At 44.9% G+C, this 12829-nt stretch overlaps 1 protein-coding gene across 1 annotated transcript in view; it reads right to left on the bottom strand.

Annotated features, from left to right (window-relative positions):
* Window positions 1-12829, bottom strand: part of ABHD2 (abhydrolase domain containing 2, acylglycerol lipase) — a 107722-nt gene that overhangs the window by 75513 nt on the left and 19380 nt on the right. The window contains exons 2-3 of the mRNA XM_043921482.1: window positions 7048-7161; window positions 3839-4038 (exon numbers count right to left, since the gene is read on the bottom strand). Of these exons, the coding sequence (XP_043777417.1) occupies window positions 3839-4032 (194 nt within the window). The 5' untranslated portion in view covers window positions 4033-4038; window positions 7048-7161. The remainder of the gene's footprint in view (window positions 1-3838; window positions 4039-7047; window positions 7162-12829) is intronic.

Genomic DNA, 12829 nt, shown 5'->3' with positions numbered 1-12829 from the left:
GGGACACAATTCAGTCCATAGCACAACTCTTTTTCCAAGCCACACTGGGATGCTTCAATCTGAGTTAGGATGAGAGAAGGGGTAGGAAACACAGCTAGAATGATGGGGTCAATAGGCCCTGTTTTTTCTCATGCATTACAATTAAAGAACTACCATCAGAAACATTCAGCCCTTTCTTCACAGCTTAAAACTAGAGATATATGTAAAGCAGAACTCTAGAATGTTCATCTCTTCATACCCTCTGTGACTTCTAGTCATTGAGTTATTCACCCCAACAAAAAGCTGGGGCATTAGAAGTCTATGTAGTGTGTGCCACATGTATAAATAAAAAAAAAAAAAATTGATGCTTCCTTGGATAGTACTTTCTGGTCATAGCTTCATGATGAGAAGGAGCTTCGTAAGACTGCTTCATTTCACACACAAGGAAACCAAGCACCAGAGAGAGGGCCTGTCACATGGTCCACGGGTCCACAGCTTGTTTAGACGAAGACCTCAGTTTGCATCCTAATGCACATTTCAGATCAAGGCTTTTTCTCTGCACCACTGCTGCCAACAGTCATTAGGAAATTTGAATAGTTGACAGAATTCTGAAGCTGCTAAAAATCAAATGTTAGAAGATATGCAGCAGTGTGGATAAAAACTGGCATACTGTTTTGTTTTTTGTTTGTTTTTAAATTTTTTGGCTGTGGAATCTTAAGTTCTCCTGCCGGGGATCGAACCCTTGGCTCTTGTGTTGGAAGGGTAGATTCTTAACCACCAGATCGCCAGGGAAGTCCCCATGGTATGCTAAGTGTTAAAGCAGGTTACCAAATGCTACATATGTCCCTGATTTTGTTGGGGGAAATAATCTGCAGCAGCAAAAACCCTGCAGGCGTGATGACCAATGTAGTAGTGATGTGTATTCCCAAGGAGGAGACTCACAGATGATTTTTTTTCTCCGTTTAAAAAAAAAAAAAAAAAGAACTGCATTAAATTTTTTATTTGAGGAAAAAAATAGAGATCTGTATCACCATCTAAATTTTCTCATAATCCTGATTCGAGCTTTTTAGTCTGCCTCTTTCACTGAAATCGAACACTTTTTGAGAACAAAAATTGAATCACTAGGTAAATATTGACCTGTTGCTAAGTGAACAAGAGATGTATCACCTCACCTTAGAAAAGTTTCCTTTGAGACATTGAAAGATTCATTTCTGATGTATCTTTGGGTAGGTGATCTCAAGACAGACTTAAAAACTGACTTTAATGCTGACAAGAGGGGAAAAAAATCCCTGTTCTCCTAACATGTTTTCACTATTCACCTTTCACCGACTTTTCTTTTCCTACACCAGAACATCTAAAGGCTATGTCTGTGATTCCGCACGTAAGTCATAATTAACTGGCTGCTTTCCGTCAGGGTTACTGAATAACCCCATCAGCTTGTTTTAAATCAGTTAAGTGAAATTTTTAGTCGAGACAGTTGTTTGTGAAGGCCGTGGACGGGCTTCCTGTAGGAAAAAAAATCTTCAAAGTCCCGGGAGAAGTACTTTTACCCATAACAGATAAGCTTCCTGAGCTTAGCTTCAAATACACGGAAGGCCGTTGCCAGAAAGGCCACATGGAGAAAAAAACATCAAGGCCATGGGCTTCCGACAGTGATTAAACAGTAAGAGGGTTATGCAGGAATCGGAAGGCCACTCCAGGGCTAGCCCAGCTAAAGACTTCTGTCTCGGACTGGCCCCTTACTGCTCTCTGCCTCCCGTCCCTTGCCTGCACCCCGAGAAAGGTCACTGTTCCCCCTCCCTGTGGACAGGAAAGGAGCCAGCTCTGGGGTCACAGACTTGGGTCCAGGCTCCCCCTCTGCTACTCCTTGTCTCCCCATCCTTAAAATGAGAGGAAAACAAATCCAACCTTGAAGTTCCATAGGTTCATCAAGAAAGTGTGCAGGAAGAAGAAAAAGCAAAGAGCAACTGTTGGACTTATGTCTCCAGGCTGTTTTTCAAAGGAAACCAAGAAACCAGGTTAGGAAAAACCCTGCCAAAAATCAGTCTGTTTGTTTTTTTTTAAACGCTTTGAACAATTAGTGTGAAATCAAACCTAGGAGACTCAAGAGACTCGGGTTTGGTCCCTGGGTCGAGAAGATCCCCTGGAGTAGGAAATGGCTACTCACTCCAGTGTTCCTGCCTCATGGACAGAGGCTACAGTCCATGGGGTCGCAAAAGCATCAGACACGACTGAGCGACTGACTGACTGAAACCTTACGTGATGTTTTCCAAAGAGCCTAGAGAGGAGAAGCTTTCCCAGGGCTTCCTTTAATTACTCAGGAACTGATGATAGGTGGAAACTTGTACTCATTTGCCTATAATCTCGTAGGGCTTTTAACACCTTGGTTTTTCAAAAGCTCTCTACAAAGAGAGACCCAGGAACTGGATCGAGCTGCATCCCACCCCATCTGTAAGTAAGGGGTGCAGATGTTCCTTGCCAGTTCAGATGAGTGAATTATCTAAATTAAACATGGAAGAAAAACGCTGGATGATTTTGAAAACACACCAATGCTGTGCACACTCCTCAGAGAGGAGAGGTTCCATGGCAAACACTGCTTACTGAGAACACCACGCCCTTGGTCATAGTTGAGGAGCCCACTGTGACGTAGAATCCCCTCAGCAGGGGCGGGTCCAAGTTCACCGCAATGACATTTATATTGTACATGGCAGTTCACAGGTGTTAGGCAATATAACTGAGCTATAAGTCTCTTTCAACTTGATAACAACTTTTTAGGGTCATGGCATTATCGTTACAACTACAAGCAAATTGTACACAGACACCCAAAATACCCATAGCCCACAGCTCTTTACCCTTGGCTGTGGAAATGACCTAGACGACCAGAGAGGACAAAGCAAGAGCCCAGACTCTCAGGTGTCTCTGCTGCCCATCTGCTCTTCGAAGAGAATCATTCAGGGACTTCCCTGGTGGTCCAGTGGCTAAGACTCCGTGCTCCCAATACAGAGGGCCCAGGTTTGATTCCTGGTCAGGGAACTAGATCCCAAGTGCCACAGTGAAGATCCTGCCAAATGCGTCTCCTGGAAACAGCATGTGTGGTGTGGAACACAGATTCCGTCTCTTTCACAACTACTGTTTTACTTCTATCAGAAGCTGTGTTCACCCCTGCCACCTCCAAAACACAGAGCTGGGGCTTCTTCAGGGAAATCTGGTTCACTTGGAATGGAAAACTTCTCTTAGAGTGGATTCTCTTAGCTAATGTATATTTTTCAATAGGGCAGACCAAGGGTACCCACAAACCTATGCTTTTTTTTTTGCTCATTAATTATTTGGGGTCAGGAAGAGTTCCCTCTTAGAACTTGCCTCAGGTGGTAAAGAATCTGCCTGAAATGCAGGAGACCTGGGTTCAATCTCTGGGTTGGGAAGATTCCCTGGAGAAGGAAGGGGCAACACACTCCAGTATTCTTGCCTGGAAAATTCCACAGACAGAGGACCCTAGTGGGCTACAGTCCATGGGGTCACACAGAGTCGGATATGACTGAGTCCGCACACACAGAGAATACCGTCCAAGTTTTCTGCATCTACCTAAAAATGACAACAGTTTTCTGCAAAGTCCTTGATATGGATGATGACACCACGCTGTGGAGGGAGTGATGACTTCGGGCAACAAAGATCTGAGTCCGTCCCCTACCCGCCAGGATTTAAGCACCAGACTCCTACAGAGATGGTGGCTATTTTAACACCAGTGACACTATTTTACATAGATGCCTTGAGGACCCATGCTGAGAAGGTTCTTCTTTGAACAGCGTAAAGACAGACAGGTCAGCAGGGAGGTGTACAGGTGGGTTTGAGGTCTACTCACTCTTTGGTCAGGAGAGGACAGGACTTGAGCAGGAAGCGCGAGAGCCCGGAGTCCTGGAAGTAGAGGTCAGGCGGGGCTGTGGGGCTCTTCAGGTTCAAACACCGGACGATCACGTACAGCACGGCAGCCACCGCGGCCAGCTTCACCCCGTCAAACACGGCCGGGAGCTCGGAGGTCTCCATCATGGCATTCATCTTGATCTGGGGAGCAGGGGTACAGGTGGGTTTACAAGCATGTTTAGAAGCATGTAGAAGAGCCCACCACACAGAGACAAAACCAGTGGGGGACGGGGACGATCCAGAAGGGCCCACAGAACCCACCCTGACTGATTCCTATCGGTGCCCTTACAGCTGCCTACGAACAGGCAGCAACCCAGGTCACAAAAGTCCTGAGCGCTGACAAACTAGGCTGGCCGTTGGCTTTCAAACTGTGGTGCTGAAGAAGACTCTTCAGGGTCCCAGGGACTACAAGGAAATCAAAGCAGTCAGTCCCAAAGGAAGGCAACCCTGCATGTTCGTCGGAAGGACTGATGCTGAAGATGAAGCTCCAATCCTTTGGCCACCTGATGTGAAGAGCTGACTCATTGGAAAAGACCCTGATGCTGGGAAAGATTGAGGGCAGGAAGAGAAGGGGGTGACAGAGGATGAAACGGTTGGATGGTGTCACAGACTCAATGGACATGAGTTTGAGCAAACTCTGGGAGATAGTGAAGGACAGGGAAGCCTGGGTGCTGCAGTCCATGGGGTCGCAAAGAGTCAGACACAACTTAGCTGAACAACAACAAATGAACATTTATTTCTAAGACGAGCAAACTGGAAAATGCTGAGAATAGCGTCCTGCTGAGAGCAGGAGAGGACTTCCCTGGTGGTCCAATGGTTAAGAATCCACCTTCCAACAGTCCATGGGGTCGCAACACGCAGTGTTGGTCACAGTGCAGGTCCGACCCCCTGGTCTAGGAGCTAAGATCCCACATGCAGTGTGGCAGGACCAAAAGTTTAAAAAAGAAATAAATAAAACCTGATGAGAGCAGGAGCAAGAAGTCCAGCTGGAAAGGTACAAGCGGGACCAGGAGACTAGCTTTGATTTCTGTGACCAGGCAGCCTTGACTCTCTCCTCAGGCTTCACCTGCACCTGGCGCACGGCTGCGCATCAGGTTTCGTGTTTACAGCCTCGGACAGAGACGTGAGATGGGCCTGCTGTGGCCACCAGGTGTGGCTGTCATGCCTGTGGGCCCCACCTTTGTTTTCAGAGCAGGAAGAGCCTGATTCAGCCACCTGCTCCCTTGGAGGCAGTCCTGGCGCTGGAGTCAAGTTCAGACTAAGCCCAGCTCCCAGAGGTCTTTACTCCTGGGAGTCGCAGGCAGTGTGAAATGGAACTTGATCACTTTCCCCCCCACCGAAGGCAACTGCCTACAGTCATTAGTCTCCAAAATTGGGCTAAACGTGGACCACCATTCAACTGCTAGACCAAAATTAAAAACTGGAGTATGGAAAATATACACGCATATCTAGTTTTTCATCTTTTCAGGTAGCTTTATCTTGTACACAAAACACACACACACACTCACATATATCACTCCAAACTTTAAAAAAAAAATCAACAACAATAACAAAAATCCAATCTTTTCCTCGCTGCACTGCAGGAAATCAGAACATCAGCTGTTACCTTCAAAATCAGGGAAACCACAAGCTAACAAAAAGAAGAAAATGGTAACTCCTGGCAGTGAAGGTCGCTATGGCAACAGCTTCCCCTGGAATGGTTTCAAGTAGCCTCTGCTGAAAACGGCATGACAACTCCAGTGGCCAGTGGTACAGAGAAAAGAGGCAGGATGAAACGATCTCTCAAAAATGTGTTTGGGGCAGAACCAAACGAACTCATCTGAGACCCACGGTCAGGCCGGAGAGGTCTTGGAAGCCCTTTGGCTAAAACCGAGGCCATTGTGGCAAATACAGGACCCAGGGCAAATATAGGGCAGACCATCTCTGGCAGGGGTTCCAACTGAGTGAGGAAAGGCAATCAAAGATCCCACAAATACCCTATGACATCACTCATATGCAGGATCTAATTTTAAAAAAGAAACAGATAAACTTATTTACAAGACAGAAGCAGACTTACAGATATTGAAAACATACTGACAGTAAAGGGGAAACGTGAGCGGGGGAGGGATAAATCAGAAACTCGGGATAAACACACACACACACTACTATATATAAGACAACCAACAAGGACCCACTGTATAGCACAGGGATCACGACTCAACATTCTGGGACAACCTATATGAGAAAAGAATCTAAAGAAGAATGAATGTATGTATACGTATAATGGAATCACTTTGCTGTATACTGGAAATGAACACAACGCTGTAAATCAACTATAGTCCAATTAAAAAAAAAAAAAAGAACCTAGTTCCTTAACTCACCATCAGGGCAAGAAAATAATTTTTTGAAATTTATATGGCATGGTTTAGAATCAAGGCTGGACCTCAGAATATACTTTTCAGCTGCATCAACCTTTGACCGTTTATGAGCTGATGGTTTCCTTAAAACTTAACTTCTGGGGTCATGTCTCTCAAAGGCTGTTCCTCAAACCTTTAAAACAAGGATTCTTTTAACTTGGGGTCTGTAGGTCCCCTATGGGTTTCTGGGAACTTCCTGAAATTATGTGTGAAAGTGTGTGTGTTTGTACATTTTTCTGGGAAGAGGGCTTGCAGATTTGATCAGATTCTCCAGGGGGCCTGTGACCTAAACAAGCATACAGCACCACACTCAAAGATGCTCCAGTGGTCCCACCTGTGTCCTTGTCCCTCATATCTCCAAAACCCTGCCACCTGCCAGTCAAACTAACTCGAAATAAATATCCAAGATGACACAGCTTGCTATTTACTGAAGTATAGTTGATTGAAATAGTGTTGTCTTAATTTTCATAGAGACTTTTAAGTGTAGTGAGTGGAGGGCTGAAATCAAAACCTAGTAGGATTCCAGTTTCTCTGGCATGATGCTGGTGATACGAAACTGAAATAGACATCATCTTTGTCCTCTTAATTGCAAGGAGAGGAGACGGCGGTACTGGGTGGCTTGACCAGTTTTCTGGCTGATCTAGAGTAGACACATTGAATTAAAAACATAAAATAAGTCCCTCCACCCCCACTTTCACTCACCACTTACAAATGTCGGGAAGGTAGGGAGAAGAAGCAAAAATAAGAGTCTCACCAATATGTACCAACGTCACCAGTTCCTCTCTGCTGCAAATACAAATTGATCTTGAAGAACAGTTGAACAGCTGGGCCGGTCAGGTCAGATCTCTTATTCGATTTAACCTAAAAGCTGAAAAGATTGGATAGTGATGTTTTAAAGGTTGAGAAAGAAGCAATTTAACTGAAATATAAGCATAGTCTAAGTTTTTCTGCATTTAAAGTCGTTGGGAAAAAAAACAAAAACAAAAACGATTTCTTTAATTAACATATGTGACGCACTCTTGGCCAGACCTGCTGGGGGAAATCTTGATGAATCCACAGACTGGCGGGCTCTGTGGTTTCCAGGACTTACCACTCTGGCTAATGTAAACTCACGCTGCTTTTGTCCTTATCTCATAACATCATTTTCAGAGATACCCGACGACAACAAGGATCATCTCTGTGTGACCGATGAAATAATTTAGCCAAGTTTAGGTCGAGATAGCAGGCAGCTGACTTGTTTCATCTCTTCCAAATGTACGGAAACGACAGAAAAAATAGGAGCTGAGAAAAGTAAAAGGGCACAGATGGGCTCAAAAACGCAGCTCCAGAAATGGAACAGAACTGAAAGTAGTGAGTGGGGAGCCATAACACCTGCCAGATCTGGGCCATACTGCGGGCTGGAGGCTCGCTGTGCGGGGCCATAAAGGGCTGAAAGCGCTCACTGTGAGATGGGGAACCAGAGCCGGGCCCTCTGGGTTAAAGACCCACAGCTTCCAAAGCAGCAGAGGAAACAAAAAAGAGAAAGGGAGAGGGAAAGAGACAGCACCATCTAGGTGCCAAGCTCCCCTTATATTTCATGTAAAACACGTCCTAATGCTTTTAAGAGTACCTCTGAGGTAGGTACTATTATTATTCCATTTTACAGATGAGGAGAAGACTCTTGAGAGTCCCTTGGACAGCAAGATCAAACCAGTCAATCCTAAAGGAAACCAACCCTGAATATTCATTGGAAAAACTGATGCTGAAGCTGAAGCTCCAATACTTTGGCCACTGACTCATTGGAAAAGAGCCTGATGCTGGGAAAGACTGAAGGGGGGAGGAGAAGGGGACAACAGAGGACAAGATGGTTGGATGCCATCATCAGCTCTCCGTGGACATGAGTTCTAGCCAACTCTGGGAGATGGTGAAGGACAGGAAAGCCTGGCATGCTACAGTCCATGAGGTCGCAAAGAGTCGGACACGACTGAGTGACTGAACAGCAACAGATGAGGAAACTGAGGCATAGAAAACTTGAGTGACTTGCCCAAGGTCACACAGGTAGTAGGTAGAGAAACCAAGATACATGGCAGGCTCCAAAGAACGTGCTTTTAACCACCACGCTGTGCTACTTGAAAAGAGGAAAAGTAAGAAAAAGAGAAAAAAGAAAGTGGATGGTACAGGACACAAATAAGACGCCAAGAGCTTGCTCAAAATCATGACGCTGTACCATAGTAGAGCTGGGATTCAAGCCCAGTTTTCTCTGATTCCGTCATACTGAAATGATTTAAAAAGAAAATGAAAGCCAGTTGGAGGGGAGATTCAATTAACCTTCAGAGTAGCCTTGCTCAAATTCAAATTTTTATTATTTTTTCCTATTCTTGACAAATTAGACACAGAGGACCAGGCTTTGTTGGGGGGGCAGGGGCGGGGTACTAAGGAGCATGTCTCCAGCCACATCACAAGCCACCTGACCTTTCCAGGGCTTGGCTGTCCACTAAAAAACAAGGGATGTGCCAGATCAGAGATCTTAAACTGGCAACCCATGGGATGGCATTGCATTTGGTTGGCATTTAAAAAAAAAGCAAACTGAATTTATTAGCTGCTAAGTTATAAACACCAGGAGATTGCAGATAAAAATCTGAATCTCTTGTTTCTCTTGAGAAGAAAAAAAAAGTCTACAGGTTTGGGAAACTGATCCAGCATCCTCACATGGCAGCAATGAACAGAGCTGAGCGGGGCTGACCCTCTAAACAGACTGTGCTCTCTCCAGGTGGCCACTGTCCCCATATGGTCCTCAACAATGATCTCTGACCTCCTTAATCACTGATGGTACCTGAATGGTCCCTACAGGCATCCGAATGTGCAAGCCTTGGGGAAATCTGAGTTCCCGACTACTTGTTGTTGTTTAGTTGCTGAGTCATGTCCAGTTCTTCCCGATGCTAAGGACTGTAGTCCTCACCAGGCTCCTCTGTCCATGGGATTCTCCAGGCAAGAATACTGGAGTAGGCTGCCATTTCCTTCTCCAGGGGATCTTCCTCATCCAGGGATTGAACTCTCATTTCTTGCACTGGCAGGCAGATTCTTTACCCCTGAGCCACCAGGGAAGACCAAGGTCCCTACTAGCCCTGAATGAGTCTATGTTGATTGAATATTCAAAGCATACACTATCAGTATATGTATAAATGATAAGTTAATACAAAAGAATTATGGAAAGGCAGGGTAGCAAATAACAAGATGTAGTACATTTTATTTATTGATATTTACACTGGTGTTTATTTATACTTTTATTCTTTTTTTTAAATTTTAGAAGTCATCTATCAACCTCCTACTAATTTTTTAGTATTTTATTTTTATTTATTTATTTGGCTGTGCTGGGTCTTAGTTGTGGCATATGGGATTTTTTTTTTTTTTTTTGATGTAGGATCTTTAGTTAAGGCAAAAGAACCCTTAGCTGGGACATGTGAGCTCTTAGTTGTAGCATGTGGGATATAGTTCCCTTAACAGGGATTGAACCCGTGCCTCCTGAATCAGGAAGAGTCTTAGTCCTTGGACCACCAGGGAAGCCTCCTACACTTTTACTCTTTCCACAAACTATTTGAGATAGCTTCAAGAGCATACTGGATACACATGCACAGAGAAAGATTCAGAAATGCAGTTAACTGTTGAGTGCTTCCCAGTAAGAAGTCCCAGGACTTCCCTGTCAGTCCAGTGGTTAAGACTCCATGCTTCTAAAGCAGGGGACACGGGTTTGATCCCTGGTCAGGGAACTAAGATCCCATATGCTCTGCGGAGTGCCTGGAAGAAAAAAGAACAAAAGAAGTCTCTGCTTTCTTCAGAACAGAAACCTAGAAAACGTGCCTAGCTAGAAAAACCCAACTACAGATCCCAGCCTCTGTTGAAGGTAGGAGTCCATGTGACTAAACGTGGGCCTGTTCTGAAGGGGCTGGTCTGCTCTCTGGGGAGACGCCTAAAAAGGCAGGGCATTAACTGTTCTGCCCTTCTCCCTCCCTGCCTCCCTGGAATGCAGGCAAGAGGGCTGCAACTCCGACAGCCATCTCGGACCATGAAGGGACCATGAGGTCACTCTAGGAGCCACACTGAGAGGACAGCAGGGGAGAAAGACAGAGGCCCGGGGTCCCTGACGATTCCATGGAGCCACCATGTCACACCTAGACTGCCTATCTCAGGATTTCTTTTCTGTGAGAAAATAAACCCTTGCATGTTTCAACCGCTGTTATTTCTAGACTCTCTGAGTCTGTAATTTCTAATTACACAGGAGGAAGTACTATCTCCCTAAATCTTCATGGATGTTACCCTGGCTGGGTTATTATTAGAGCATAGGCAAACTTTTCTTTTTCTTTTCCAAAATTCATAATGACTACAATTTTTTTTATTACCAAAAATAGCTTCAAAATGGCAATGAACAAAATCTAAAAAGAAGTGAAGAAACTCTGAACAAGGAAAATACCTACGTCAAGATATATAAAACTAAGCATGTGACTGAGTCTAGACTGTATCTGAGCTTTCTGACTGCCAGGGGGAAAGGGGGAACCTAGTCAGGCTTGAGGGTCTCCAAAATGCAGAGATAACATGCATTACACTCTTCTCACCTCCCAAAAAGACACTCAGAGAAAAGAGGGATTTTTCTGGCACAAATTTATTTAAAAAAAAAATTATTCGAGACTTCACATAAGGGGACCTTGAGTAATGTGACAGGCAACGTCCTCCTACAAGATTTTTTAATAGCAAATGCAGTAGAGAATTAATTTCCTCAACCCTTGAAAAACACCAAGGGTTTAAAATTGGATTTAATTCCTGAAGGCGATCCTATGAGAGGTTTCTAATTATTATGGTCCAAATTCGGAGCCTTGAGCTGAAGCTCCGAGAAGCAGGGCAGTTCTACTGTACATGGCTAGGGCCACCTTCCTTGAACTTCAGTGGGCTTAAAGACCTGATGACCTGTGGTGTGCCTAGAACTGTGCTAAGCATTGTGTAGAACCACAATCAAATAGAATTCTCATTTTAGCTGGGGAGAAGAGAAGTTTGTGTTAGGGCTACATTGACTTTAGAAACTTGGGGACAAGAATAAGTAGTCCAGGAAAAAAAATACATGAGGAAAGGACTTATGGCACAGCTAGAATTAGAACTGGGCATTAGATTTAGAAGAAGTCTGTGTGTAAGTCTGTGTGAGGGAGATTCTTTATGTGTGTGCATGCGTACATGTGCGCTATACACATTAAACCAGGAATTAACTGGCAGTTGTGGACTAACTCTTTGATATTCATGTTCATTTCTCTTACTTCATTTTATTTTACGGTCTCCTTTCTTTCTAAGTTCAACCTGCCACTAAAAATTAATATTCTGTACTTGTCACAGCCATAACAAACTTAGCTTCTATTGAACTTTTGGTAGCTTCCCTGATGGCTCACTGGGTAAAGAATTGGCCGCAGTGCAGGAGACACAGGAGACACGGGTTCAGTCTCTGGGTTGGGAAGATCCCCTGGAGGAGGAAATGGCAACCCACTCCAGTACTCTTGCCTGGGAAATCCCATGGACAGAGGAGCCTGGTGAGCTACAGTTCATGGGGTCACAAAGAGTAGGACATGACTAAGCACACACGTACTTTTTGTGCGTCCCCTCTCCCTTTCTGGGCAAGTGAAATTCAGTTAAAATGGCCCTCTGGCAGCCTAGGGCTGAGTATGCATTAGACGGAAAGGAGACATTTTCCTTCCCCACCCCACCTATGGTGCACCTGATCAGTGCTTCCTCCACACCCAGCCCCACACTTCTCTGCTCCCACCAGTCTTTTTTTTTTTTCCTATTATTTTTGGCTGTGCCACACATCAACTAAGATCTTAGTTTCCTGACCAGGGATGGAACCCATGCCCCCTGCAGTGGGAGCTTGGTGTCCTAACCACTGGACTGTTAGGAAGGTCCCCTAACACAGTCTTTTTATGAGTGGGATTTTGGTGCTATAAATGATAGTTAAAATTCCATCTGTCGTCTTGACATTTAAAAAGTAATCCAAGGTGTTGCCAAAGGCTCAACAGGAAAGGAACTTTCAGTATCCTCCTTGGTCTCTAAGACATGCATGGGCACCTCCATCTCCACTGGTGCGAGGGCCTGGGCTTCTCACTGCTCCCCCATGACGAAGGACGTTATTTTCAGATGGAGGCACAGATTCCAGGAGAGACGCCCCAGTCTGGGACCTGGGTCCTTGTGCTTGGTCTGCCCCTTCTTAGCTGGTGACCTTGAACAAGTCACTTAACCTTGCTGGGCCCTAAAGAGCTCATTTGTAAAAGGAGAGGACTAGATTAGAAGTTGATGTTGCCAACCGTCTCTCTCAGCTCAAAATTTCTGAGATTCTGAGGGATAGAGTTGCAGCCCTTGGCTTCAGAGCACAGGAAACACTCTCTCTGTGCTCGGTAACAGGAGACAGCCCTGTTTTCCAGTCTACTTTGTGGACCATTAAACAATAAAACTCATAAGAACTAACAACCCTCAGGGCCTCTGTTCTTCCTGCAAATAAGTTAAAGAGTAATATATTTTCAGCTGTG

This window comes from Cervus elaphus, chromosome 13, assembly GCF_910594005.1.
Source record: "Cervus elaphus chromosome 13, mCerEla1.1, whole genome shotgun sequence".
Lineage (NCBI taxonomy): Eukaryota > Metazoa > Chordata > Mammalia > Artiodactyla > Cervidae > Cervus > Cervus elaphus.
This window is presented reverse-complemented; position numbering and strand designations above follow the sequence as displayed.